General features: G+C 42.0%; 1 protein-coding gene across 2 annotated transcripts; it reads left to right on the plus strand.

Annotated features, from left to right (window-relative positions):
- Nucleotides 1-13: 13 nt before the first annotated feature.
- LOC118422977 (26S proteasome regulatory subunit 4) lies at nt 14-10,247 on the plus strand. 2 transcript variants are annotated; one of them, XM_035830874.1, is made up of 11 exons: nt 14-80; nt 3,574-3,630; nt 4,058-4,154; nt 5,116-5,240; nt 5,706-5,891; nt 6,826-6,954; nt 7,652-7,748; nt 8,199-8,485; nt 9,067-9,121; nt 9,334-9,488; nt 9,810-10,247. In XM_035830874.1, exons 1-11 carry the CDS (start codon nt 78-80, stop codon nt 9,942-9,944), a joined length of 1,326 nt encoding a protein of 441 aa, XP_035686767.1. In that variant the 5' UTR covers nt 14-77; the 3' UTR covers nt 9,945-10,247. The 2 variants fall into 2 exon arrangements, with proteins under 2 accessions (XP_035686767.1, XP_035686773.1); XM_035830880.1 differs by lacking the exon at nt 6,826-6,954 and adding an exon at nt 6,989-7,117.
- Nucleotides 10,248-11,994: the final 1,747 nt, after the last annotated feature.

Raw genomic sequence — 11,994 nt, forward strand, 5'->3', positions numbered from 1 at the left:
TCAAACAAAAAGCGCAGTAATTTGTTCGGGCGGACGAACTGCATTCTGGGATAGTCCATACTTCCGAAGGGGCGAAAATGGTAGGTTACGATTCTGTCACATTTAAAAGCTGTCGTAGTTAAGTATTTTGAGTATTATGCCTTGTTTTTATGGACTAACAGAAAGCGAATATGCTTTTTAATTGATCACACTCAAAACTAGGGTTTTGTGTTGTTGGAAATTACGACACGTTAGAAAACAGCAACGTCTCGCAGTACAGTGCTGACTCACTTCGCCCCCCTCCCCACGGCCATGCGTTGTGTTCGAAATCTTTTGATTATTGGGAAAACAAATGATTTATTCCAGTTCAAGTATCAGCACATTGCCATTACCATTGCCTTCTCAAAGAGCCCAGCATGGTTATCATTCATTCACAAATTAAACGTTGATGCTGTAAGAGTCATGTCAGATCAAAACAGTAGAGTTGCTTCTTCTTCTTCTTTGTGATTCAGGGCATAGTGCCTCCAAGGACGTTGAAAATAATAACTTGACTTATCCAGAGGAAAGCACAAGCATCACTCTAGCTAGAATGAGAAAAGATCTCACAGAAAAAATCAACACGCAGACCTGCACCTTCTTCTGGTTCATTGCGAGTACACAAAGACTCAACGAGCTTGCTCATCCGAAACCATTTCGAACAACACATTAGTGCAAGTACCAAGAGATAAAAACCTAGAGAGATCATGAAAACGAACTGGAGCTAAGTGAAACTCAGCACTCAAGAGATCATGTGAAGCAAAATAATAGACGTTAAGGTCTCATTCCGGACTTTTGCTCTCTCATTGAAAACAACGTATTATTATGCAACTTTAATGGGCGAAAATCCAATAAAGAAACCATTCTGCTGGAGATGTTTTAATTTCTATTACAAGAGCACTTATCCAGTCATCAATCAAAAAAATACCCTCAAAATCTGACCGATGGATCGATTTTTATAATATCTATAACTGCACAGAAAAACTATCCAGAAAGTGGGGCTTTCCTTCAGTGACCCGCTTACCGCATTACTCAGGACAAACAAACGTACACGTCCGAGAATAACCCGAATACCGAAACTTTTCCAACCGATCCTGTCAGAAATACACAACCTTTCATCTCAAATCCTTCGATATGACATGGGGGCGATAAAAGGCAATTTATCACCTACATAAACACACGATTTTGGGCCCCATTTATATTTTGGAAGGATCTACGTTTGAGTGTCCACCGGCGGAGTAATACCGGAACGAGACCTTAATTCCATTGATTATTAAGATGTCTTGGCAAACAAAAGAATACTTGTCCCCCAATAATCTCTGAAAATATTTCCGTCTCAAGTCAAACCGTTACCTAGCAACGCCTCAAGAAACGTCGCCCACATCTTGCCGCATATAAGAAGCGCCCCCTACCCAACTCTAGTAAAAGTACAATTTTTTGAAAAGAACTTTAATTGCTATTTTGACGTGTCGGAGCAGCAATTAAAAGTGCTGGCTTTACACTATGGGTTAGAATGATATGCTATGTAGCCTATGTCCATCTGGTTTTCATCTAAACCGGAAGAGAATGCAAGAAATGGCTTTTTTCGATACTAAACCACGTGTGTATGCTGCTGGAAGAAAGGGGGAGTAACTGTAAGGGCATTTAGATAAAAATCGAATCGGAATTAGCCCCCAAAACCAAAGACATTCACATATCACGAACAGCTGTAAAGCCAAGCCTCTACAATAGCCAAAGTAGCTACCCGCGTTTAGGAAAGAAAGAGAAATGCTGCTGATAGTCCAGGTAGCGCGCTGTAGAAGTCAGTCTAAAGAAGGGATGGGCAATGTCCTACTGAGATAGCGCGGTGTTCAACTTATAGATTCGCGATCAGGTTGGCCAAAAAGTAGCTTTTCCACCTTGGCGAGTAGGAGAACGGTAAATGAAATCACATTGACACCAAATTGTAGCACTCACAAAGGAAGGTGAGCTTAAGGGACGGGACCTATCACAGAACAAAATAAGAACTTTTACAAGGAGAGTTAGAATACTGCCCAGGTATCAATTTTTCATCACACCTGGCTAGAAATTCGCTTAAATATTACTATTTTGCGATCCGGATGTCCGAGTGTAGAAATTCGCGTCATGTAGACTTCGTTTGGGGTTTTATCCTTTCTTTTTAATAAAGGAGGGGGGGGGTGCAGAGTAGCGGGGATTCGTGTCCCTGTCCGGTGGCCATGCTTAGTCTACGTGTGGGTGTGTTTGCGGGAAGGGGGGGGGGGCTGGGGGGGGCTTTAAAGAGAAGCAACAACACAGGTTTCGGTCAGAAAAATCGAAGTACGGGATACATATCGTTTAGTTGTATAGTCAGTTTAACCTACTTTCAAGCATACGATTTTGGGAGAAGCAGAATAGCAGAATACAACAAGAGTTAATATCGTGCCTGACACAGCATAGCGCGTCGTTTGTCTTGTATTGGACGCTGTCCCTGACACTAGAACACAGACAGTACTCATTTTTCTTTGTTTTGCTGTTCTGTGGGTCATTGAAAGAGACACAACTTCGGCCTGACATCTAATATCTGTATTTGACGCTTACACAAGTGGTCCGCGAAAATAGGTTTACAATATAAGGGGTATTTCTATAGATTCTGTGCGTATGTGCTTGTCGGGAAATACTTTATAGACGCCTTACACGATCCAGATAGCTTTCCAATATGTCTCCATCTTACTAATGCACTTTTTCTGGCATTTGCGTAACTCTAGATGATTGCAAATCCTTCTAATACAGGTAAAATAAAAATAAGAAGTAAATCAACCCCACGAAATATGGTCTCGTCCGTCACCATGGCAACGGATAGAGTTACGCAATGTAACGAACCCTCAAAAATCGTAGATTAAATCCTGGGTAAATATTGTTTTGAAATTTTTGCCCTAGCTCAAATCGTTGATTTTTAAGGAATATTTTTCATTTTTATTAAGGTCTCATTCCGGACTTTTGCTCTCTCATTGAAAACAACGTATTATTATGCAACTTTAATGGGCGAAAATCCAATAAAGAAACCATTCTGCTGGAGATGTTTTAATTTCTATTACAAGAGCACTTATCCAGTAATCAATAAAAAAAATACCGTCAAAATCTGACCGATGGATCGATTTTTATGATATCTATAACTGCACAGAAAAACTATCCAGAAAGTGGGGCTTTCCTTCAGTGACCCGCTTACCGCATTACTCAGGACAAACAAACGTACACGTCCGAGAATAACCCGAATACCGAAACTTTTCCAACCGATCCTGTCAGAAATACACAACCTTTCATCTCAAATCCTTCGATATGACATGGGGGCGATAAAAGGCAATTTATCACCTACATAAACACACGATTTTGGGCCCCATTTATATTTTGGAAGGATCTACGTTTGAGTGTCCACCGGCGGAGTAATACCGGAAGGAGACCTTAAACAGGAAATAATAAAATGGTGGACAGAATCAGTACTGTAGTTCCTTTGTCTGTTACAAAGTACATTAGATAAGCCTAAGAATAACCTGTAAAATATTTCTACTCTTCCTTAATCAGGGTCAAAACCAGTCCGGAGGTGCCGGTGGGCAAGGAGGGGAAAAGAAAGACGACAAGGTAAGGATGTGTTGATTGTACTTCTTCTGTGTGAACATTATTAGTTGGATGTCTCTTTTCCATACATTTTTGGACACTATTGACAGGGTATTCCTAAGAATATTTTGCACCATTAATGTGCTGTTCCTTTGGTAACAGTTCTGAATAACACCTGTCAATCTTAATTCTAGCCCTGAGGGTAATTCTATAACATAGTGCAAAAATGAAACATACACCATGACACTGCCAGCAATGAAACCACAACCTCTGGTTTGCCAGTTGGCCACTCTAACCAATGAGCCATTACACCTGTTCTCTAAAAAGATAGGCAAGCATTGATTCTTATGCATCCTGTCGGTAAGGGTTATTTTATATTGTTGACAGGATGTTTCAGTCCATAGCCGTGTTGTTTATTCATCACTCGTACTGTCTTCTCTCTGCTGTCTAGGACAAGAAGAAGCGTTATGAGCCGCCTGTTCCCACCAGGGTGGGGAAGCGCAGGAAGAAGGGGAAGGGGCCGGACTCTGCTAACAAACTCCCTGCAGGTACGTGTACACCCACTAACACATCCTCAGCAGCTTGCTCATAATTTGTGGTCCATGTGCTCTAACACAATCTTGGGAAGCACTTTTAGTTGGCCACACCAGTCAAAACCCCTGTTGCACATAGCTGTTCGCAGCCTCTCAACCCTCTGCAGACTTGCTTGGGAGTTAGTAACTGTCCCATTTATGATTGTGTGGATACCCGACCCCAGTCCTGACTGGTGTCCATTATCCAGGCTACATTAATGACTACTGTATTACAATTGTTTCAACAGCAAATTCAAAAACCTCCTTTTCTCTTTACCGTGAGTAACACCACTGCACAAGTAACTGACCTTCCACAGGCTTCCAGTATTAGCATGTGGTACAGTGTAGACTGTTGCTGTGTCCCCCCAGTGCCCCCCCAGTATTAGCATGTGGTACAGTAGAGACTGTTGTTGTGTCCCCCAGTATTAGCATGTGGTACAGTAGAGACTGTTGTTGTGTCCCCCAGTATTAGCATGTGGTACAGTGTAGAGACTGTTGCTGTGTCCCCCCAGTATTAGCATGTGGTACAGTGTAGAGACTGTTGTTGTGTCCCCCCAGTGACCCTCCAGTATTAGCATGTGGTACAGTGTAGAGACTGTTGCTGTGTCCCCCCAGTATTAGCATGTGGTACAGTGTAGAGACTGTTGCTGTGTCCCCCCAGTATTCGTTGCTGTGTCCCCCCAGTATTAGCATGTGGTACAGTGTGGTACAGTGTAGAGACTGTTGCTGTGTCCCCCCAGTATTAGCATGTGGTACAGTGTAGAGACTGTTGCTGTGTCCCCCCAGTATTAGCATGTGGTACAGTGTAGAGACTGTTGCTGTGTCCCCCCAGTATTAGCATATGGTACAGTGTAGAGACTGTTGCTGTGTGGTACAGTGTAGAGACTGTTGCTGTGTGGTACAGTGTACTGTAGAGACTGTTGCTGTGTCCCCCCAGTGACCCCGCACACCCGCTGCAGACTGAAGCTGCTGAAGCTGGAGAGGATTAAGGACTACATGCTGATGGAGGAAGAGTTCATCAGGAACCAGGAGAGGCTCAAGCCTCAGGATGAGAGGGTGGAGGTGAGGGGAGAAGGTTGTCTCTAAGGACCAAGTCCTTATGCTTGTGTATGCAATGGGTTGGATGATACTTAGATACTTCTAGCACACATTATGGCAACAGCTGGTCTCTGCATGGCCTGTTGTTGTTTGGTGTGCAAGAGAAACACCCTCAGCTGCAACCCACGGTCAGTCCTTCATGCTGGCTGTGTTACTTAAAAAGAGGAACAGATTTTTCATTGTCACTACTTAAAAAGGACCAAATTGTCAATTCAAAAATAAAAAAAAGGTGGCTCTTTGTTTGTTTTTCCGGTACAAAATTTTCCAACTGCCTGAAGCCAAAGTTAAAGCGCAATCAATTTGTAGGTAGTACTAGGTACTCATTTTCACAGATGTTGAGTGGGGAAATAGGCATTAAGTGGCCACTAAGTTGCTTGCGCGGGATTTGTAACAACCCTAACCCCCTGGTCACCCTTCTGTCCATATCAGGAGGAGCGTTCTAAGGTGGATGACCTGCGAGGCAGCCCCATGTCTGTAGGTTCCCTGGAGGAGATCATAGATGACAACCACGCCATCGTGTCCACATCCGTGGGGTCGGAGCACTACGTCAGCATCCTGTCCTTTGTGGATAAGGACCAGCTGGAGCCGGGCTGCTCTGTTCTCATGAACCATAAGGTAACACTTGTAAAAAAAATGTAAGACTGTTACACAGCAGGGAAATGTGTTGGCTAAAGAATCTGCGAGCTCTAAATGACATTTTTGGCATTGATATGCGCAGGATTCTCTCAATTGCTCTGCGACTTTAAGGGGCCGGCCAGTGTTTGTAGGCCACCAAGCCATGTTGTATAGGGTAGATTCTCTTGTGAAAAATATGTACAACACTCTGTTGATGTTTGAGTTTGGGTGACCATTCAGCTATCAATAGTATATAGCCAATGCTAGTCAACTGTGTGAGTGTTATTGACCCTGTGAAATTCAGTATTTTTAAGCTAGAGTTAATGCTGTAAATGTTAAGACATACCTGTATTGTCAAGCACCAGTTAATAGTTACGATGACTAGATTTGGTTGGTATTACATGATATATGCCCTTGATCTGTGTAAGTGGTGATGGGTGTGTCAGCTAACAGCCTAACAGATAATGTGTGTGCCCTGTAGATTATGAACACTGGATTGGCTTAACCAAAGCATCCTCAGTGCCTTTTGTGATTCCAACACTTATCACTAATGTCAATCAGATAATATTAAAAACCAATAAGATGTTTGATGCTAACATGTACCTTTATAAGCTGGTTCATGTTTATAACTGCACACAAGTGATGTCCCCTAACTTGAAACAGTTTTTATCTAGACCACGCTTGATACCATGGCCAGACGTTTTTTTATTTATGTCTCCGGGGCCTTCAACTTTGACATACTACCCAGAATGTATCATGATGTGCATGTGTAGTCTAAACCATGAACCAGCTTATCCCAGCTAATTGTGGGCATGATGCAGGCCTGTCCAATAGTTTTCCTCCCAGCTCCCCACTACCAGGGCTGTATAACCCTCCTACCTTGCTATTGGCTCCCTGCATGAGCTGTGGGTAAGCGCATGTTGTGTTCCTGCAGGTGCATGCTATAGTGGGCGTGCTGGGCGATGACACAGACCCCATGGTGACAGTCATGAAGCTTGAAAAAGCCCCCAAGGAATCATACGCAGACATAGGAGGCTTGGATCAGCAGATCCAGGAGATCAAGGTTTGTTTGTTTGTTTGTTTGTTGCTCTGGCCAGGTGCAGGCCATTGTGGGGGTGTTGGGTGACGACACAGACCCCATGGTGTCGGTTATGAAGCTGGAATCGGCACCGTCTGAGACGTACGCTGACATTGGGGGTCTGGACCACCAGATCATGGAGATCAAGGTAGTCACAGTAGGCATGAGCTGGCTCATAGTCATACTCTAAAGGGGAAATGTTTGTGGGAATGTAGTTTTGTAGTAGGGAGGAAATGGAGAGGTCACAATGGTTTCATGTTTGCAGACTGCCAGTTGAATCAAGGGGTTAGGCATGAAGTACAAAAATTTTCCTGGTGGTTTTAAGGTCGTGTTGTTTATATCACAGCTAAAAGTGCAAACATAAATCCCCTGCAAACATTTCTCCTTTTATAGATATTGATTTGTTTTCTGCAGTAGAAATTCTGCTTGGACTGATGCAATGAATGCAATGACAAAGGTCTTGATGTCTTGGGAACTTTGCTATAATGTTACTATTGTTAGCTGAATATTGATCACGTGCTATCCAGATTCATAGAACTTTGAAGTTATAGAATCAAATTCAAGTCTTGCTTTCACCAAATTCATGCAGTTTACATTGTATTTGTCACATTTCATACTAATATGATACAAGCCTTTTGAAAAAAATAGTGACATCAAGATATTTTTTTTCCTCCACCATTAGGAGTCGGTGGAGCTGCCCCTGACTCACCCAGAGTACTATGAAGAGATGGGCATCAAACCTCCCAAGGGAGTCATCCTGTATGGTGCTCCTGGAACAGGTAAGCTTCCCATGTGCCAAATCTTACATTTAGATTACTTGGCTGGAATACTAAGTGTTGATGCAGAATACCAAGTGTTGTATACTTCCTACCGTCCTGAGGAAATACACATTCATTTTGAAACCAGGTGTGAAAATTTGGTGCTGTGAAACAAAAAATTGTAAGAACATCAATTGAAATATCTTAATGTGGTCCTCAATTTTTGATAGCAGTATATGCAGGGCATATAAAGTACATTTTAATTATTGTATGGAAGCCAGTGTGATACAACATAACAATAACTGTTGAAGCCTGTGGTGTACCATAATGTACAGATGTACAGATGAGTACAGAACACTTGTAATGCATTGTATTGAACATTGTGAAGGCTTGGATGTGTGCAGTTGAATTTCTAGTATGAGTCAGGATGCTTGTTCAGCACATTGTGAATTTTTTGTATGTTATTTGCAGGTAAAACTCTCCTGGCCAAGGCAGTGGCCAACCAGACATCAGCCACCTTCCTGAGAGTCGTCGGGTCGGAGTTGATCCAGAAGTACCTCGGGGACGGACCCAAGCTGGTGCGCGAGCTGTTCAGAGTGGCGGAGGAACACGCCCCGTCCATCGTCTTCATCGACGAGATCGACGCGGTGGGTACGAAGCGGTACGAGTCCAACTCCGGCGGGGAACGTGAGATCCAGCGGACCATGCTGGAGCTGCTGAACCAGCTGGACGGGTTTGACTCACGGGGGGATGTCAAGGTAAAGGGCAAGTTCCCATACTTCTACAAGGGTTTGACTCACGTGGGGATGTGAAGGTAAGGGGCAAGTTCCCATACTTCTACAAGGGTTTGACTCACGGGGGATGTGAAGGTAAGGGTCACGTTCCCATCCTTCTACAAGGGTTTGACTCACGGGGGGATGTGAAGGTAAGGGGCAAGTTCCCATTCTTCTACAAGGGTATACTTTTTAGAGTCTAGTGTAAAAATAGTTGGGCCTGAAATGTGTGTTTAGGTGGATTTTAAATTCCCTTTCATTTATACCAACTGCAATTTATTTCTACTCGAAAGATACGCTGCTTCCAACGAAATTTGGTTGTTAACTTCATTGTTGCTGCCAATAGTTTTTGTGTGCTTTTTAAGTAGACACAATGACCACATACATTTCCAACAAATGTGACTCTCATGACAGTGGGTTAGTAGAAGTGTGCATGCATGGTCAAATTCTAGGGTCCTGTAACAGCCCTGTAGAGCATGCTGTTTGTTCATTACTTCATAAATATTGTTCTTGATTTGTCTGTGTCATGTTGACTATTTCCTGAACCCTCTTCTTTCCTCATTCAGGTAATTATGGCCACCAACCGAATAGAAACTCTGGACCCAGCCTTGATCAGACCTGGTAAGTCATGTATTTCATATAGCCTGATTTAATCGCACTTCTTAGACCCCGTCCTACAGCTCCGGATAGCGGAGTTTGCGTTACACAGACTATATTTTATACTGGGGACATTTTCCTTTGTCCATTTGAAGGATTTTTTAGCAGTGGCACCTTGCTGAAAAAATGCCCTTTGTATGTTCCTTAATGCCATTGACTTCTGTTTGTACTCGTAGGCCGCATTGACCGTAAGATCGAGTTCCCGCTGCCAGACGAGAAAACAAAGAGAAGAATCTTCCAGATCCACACGAGTCGCATGACCCTGGCGGAAGACGTAAACCTGGAGGACTTTATCATGGCTAAAGACGACCTTTCAGGGGCCGATATCAAGGTCAGTATGAATCTTATTTTGTAGTCTATGTCTTAGTTTAATAAACTGTGTTGTATCAATGTTGAACATTTTATTCTGTTTGAGAATTGAACAACAGTTCTAATAAGCTGGATCATGGTTTAAGGTGAAGGCCCCTAAATTGTAAACAGTTCTTGTCTAGACCATGCTTGATACTATGTGCAGATGTGTTTTGTTTGTCTTAGGGGCCTTGAACTTTGACAGGTTACCCACAATACATCACACTGCACATGCGCTGTTCAGACTGAAACAGCTTACATTATGTGAGACACAGATCTAAACATGTACATGTGTATGTTATAGGCTATCTGCACTGAAGCAGGATTGATGGCTCTACGAGAACGCAGAATGAAAGTCACCAACGAAGACTTCAAGAAATCCAAGGAGAATGTGCTGTATAGGAAGAACGAGGGGACACCGGAGGGGCTGTACTTGTAGAAAGGAAAGGGGAGCTAGTGACATTATGTATTACTCTTCAGTCTTCAATAGACAATGATTCATCTCAGTAGATGAATGTGTAGGGATTGGACATCAAATTCTTCAAAACTAAATTTATAGTACACACCATACCATATCCATATTTGAAGTTTGATATTGATTAGAATCCGAATAGGTGTATGGTAAGGAAGTAATACATGTACCTTAAACTACGTGTAATGTATGAAGCTTGGACATTGAAGTACGAAGATATTTGAAGACTTCCAATGACATTAAACCATTTACATTGTATGAACTGAAAAAGTTTTTTGTAGTTTCTCTTTGAGTGTTTGTGATAGGCGTGCCAAGTCTCTTTTGTCCTCTCTGCAAATCTATTTGCCAAGAGCACTAAAGAGACTGGCAGATATTATGAATTTGGATACCAGGCTAGGAAATTATGAACAGGTGTATTGGATGGAATATGAGCATGTCTAAATCTTGGTTTATATCATGTGACATAAAAGTTGGCTTTGTGCTCTAATTTACTCGCAATCGTATGAAACATTCAAGTGAGAGTACATTCATTTGGTAAGATTCTGCGGAATGACACCACACAATCGCTGTTTTCAGCCATGTCATCTTTATTAAATATTGACATGTATCTTGCAACATGATTAGTTTCCACAGTAATGATGATCACAACTTTGGTGCTGAGGCCAAAACCACAGCTGTCACTCAGTCTGATTATATTGCAGCGTTGTTACATAATTTACAGCAAAGTAGCAATGATTAATGGAAGCATCAGAGCACATACACAAAATACAGGGTTTCCAACCAAAAATGCCTACCCATAAAAATGGCCACTTATCTCCCCAGACATAAAAAAAAAATATGATTTCCTAGTCACCTGACTTGCTTTTTGGCATGCCTTCATGAGCAAAGGGTGTAGTTCATAAAAGCAAGCTAAATTCACCTGAAGGCAAATTCCTTCAATATGCCATAGCAGCTTTCTTTCTTTCATTTCACAATTAAAAATAACAACTCCAAATACAGTAAGTTCACATCACTGGCACGGCAGTATCACACTCCAAAGCACCAACAAGTTTCTACTTGATTAGGGTAAAATTTGGAAAATAAAAATAATTTAGATTACTGTTGGCACATGTGATAATAGTACAGGTGGGAAACCAACTTATCATGGATAGATGTATACAATCTGTCAATCACCATGAATGGACCATTATTGGTACATTTTGTAGTATTGGCTAGTATCAACTTGCACATCGTCCATTAGATGGACTTGACTTTACACACCCAAAACTAAAGCACCCCACACATTACAAATGTCAAGCTGGGCAACTGAAATTTGCTTACATGTGATGGGCATTTCCTGCTGACTATGGTAAATTTAATCACTCAATTTAGCCTGTGTGCCCTCCTATTTAGCTTTCTATGGCTTCCATATTTGCTCCCTCAAAAGATGATCCTAAGGCTATTACAATCTACCATAGACTACACATTCCCAAATGAATGTCTCACAGGAGCCAGCTTTACCCATTAAAATGCTGTAAGATTACCCGCTAGTGTATATGTTTATCCAAGTAGGTCTGTCAACCCGCACCCTGCTTGGTTTATCTCACACTCCTGTACATAGATACAGTCTTAACTTGAAGTTCTCAGAGTGACGGAGCATGTACTGCTCTAATACTGGTATGGAAATGTCCTGAACAGAAAAGATGATACAGCTGTTTTCATAGCTTTTTCGTGTGAGGTAAAATGTAAGTTCCAAACACCATACAGAAGATGTGTAGAAGGTAAAAAAAAAAAAGTAGTGGCTGGGGGAGTTTACTGACTGATCTTCCCCTATTATATTTCTCTGAGTAGAAAAATCTGTCTACTTATGCTGTCAACAAATCTATATAGCTAAAACTTTGTACACATATATCCAAACTTTCCTTTGGTAAAGATGATAGATCAGTCCAAGTATAATACAAGGTAATGACACTCCAGCAGCATTTGCTATATTTACAGTTCTTTATCCATACAGTACTTAGTTTTGAATTAAAGCCCT

Source organism: Branchiostoma floridae, chromosome 1, assembly GCF_000003815.2.
Source record: "Branchiostoma floridae strain S238N-H82 chromosome 1, Bfl_VNyyK, whole genome shotgun sequence".
NCBI lineage: Eukaryota > Metazoa > Chordata > Leptocardii > Amphioxiformes > Branchiostomatidae > Branchiostoma > Branchiostoma floridae.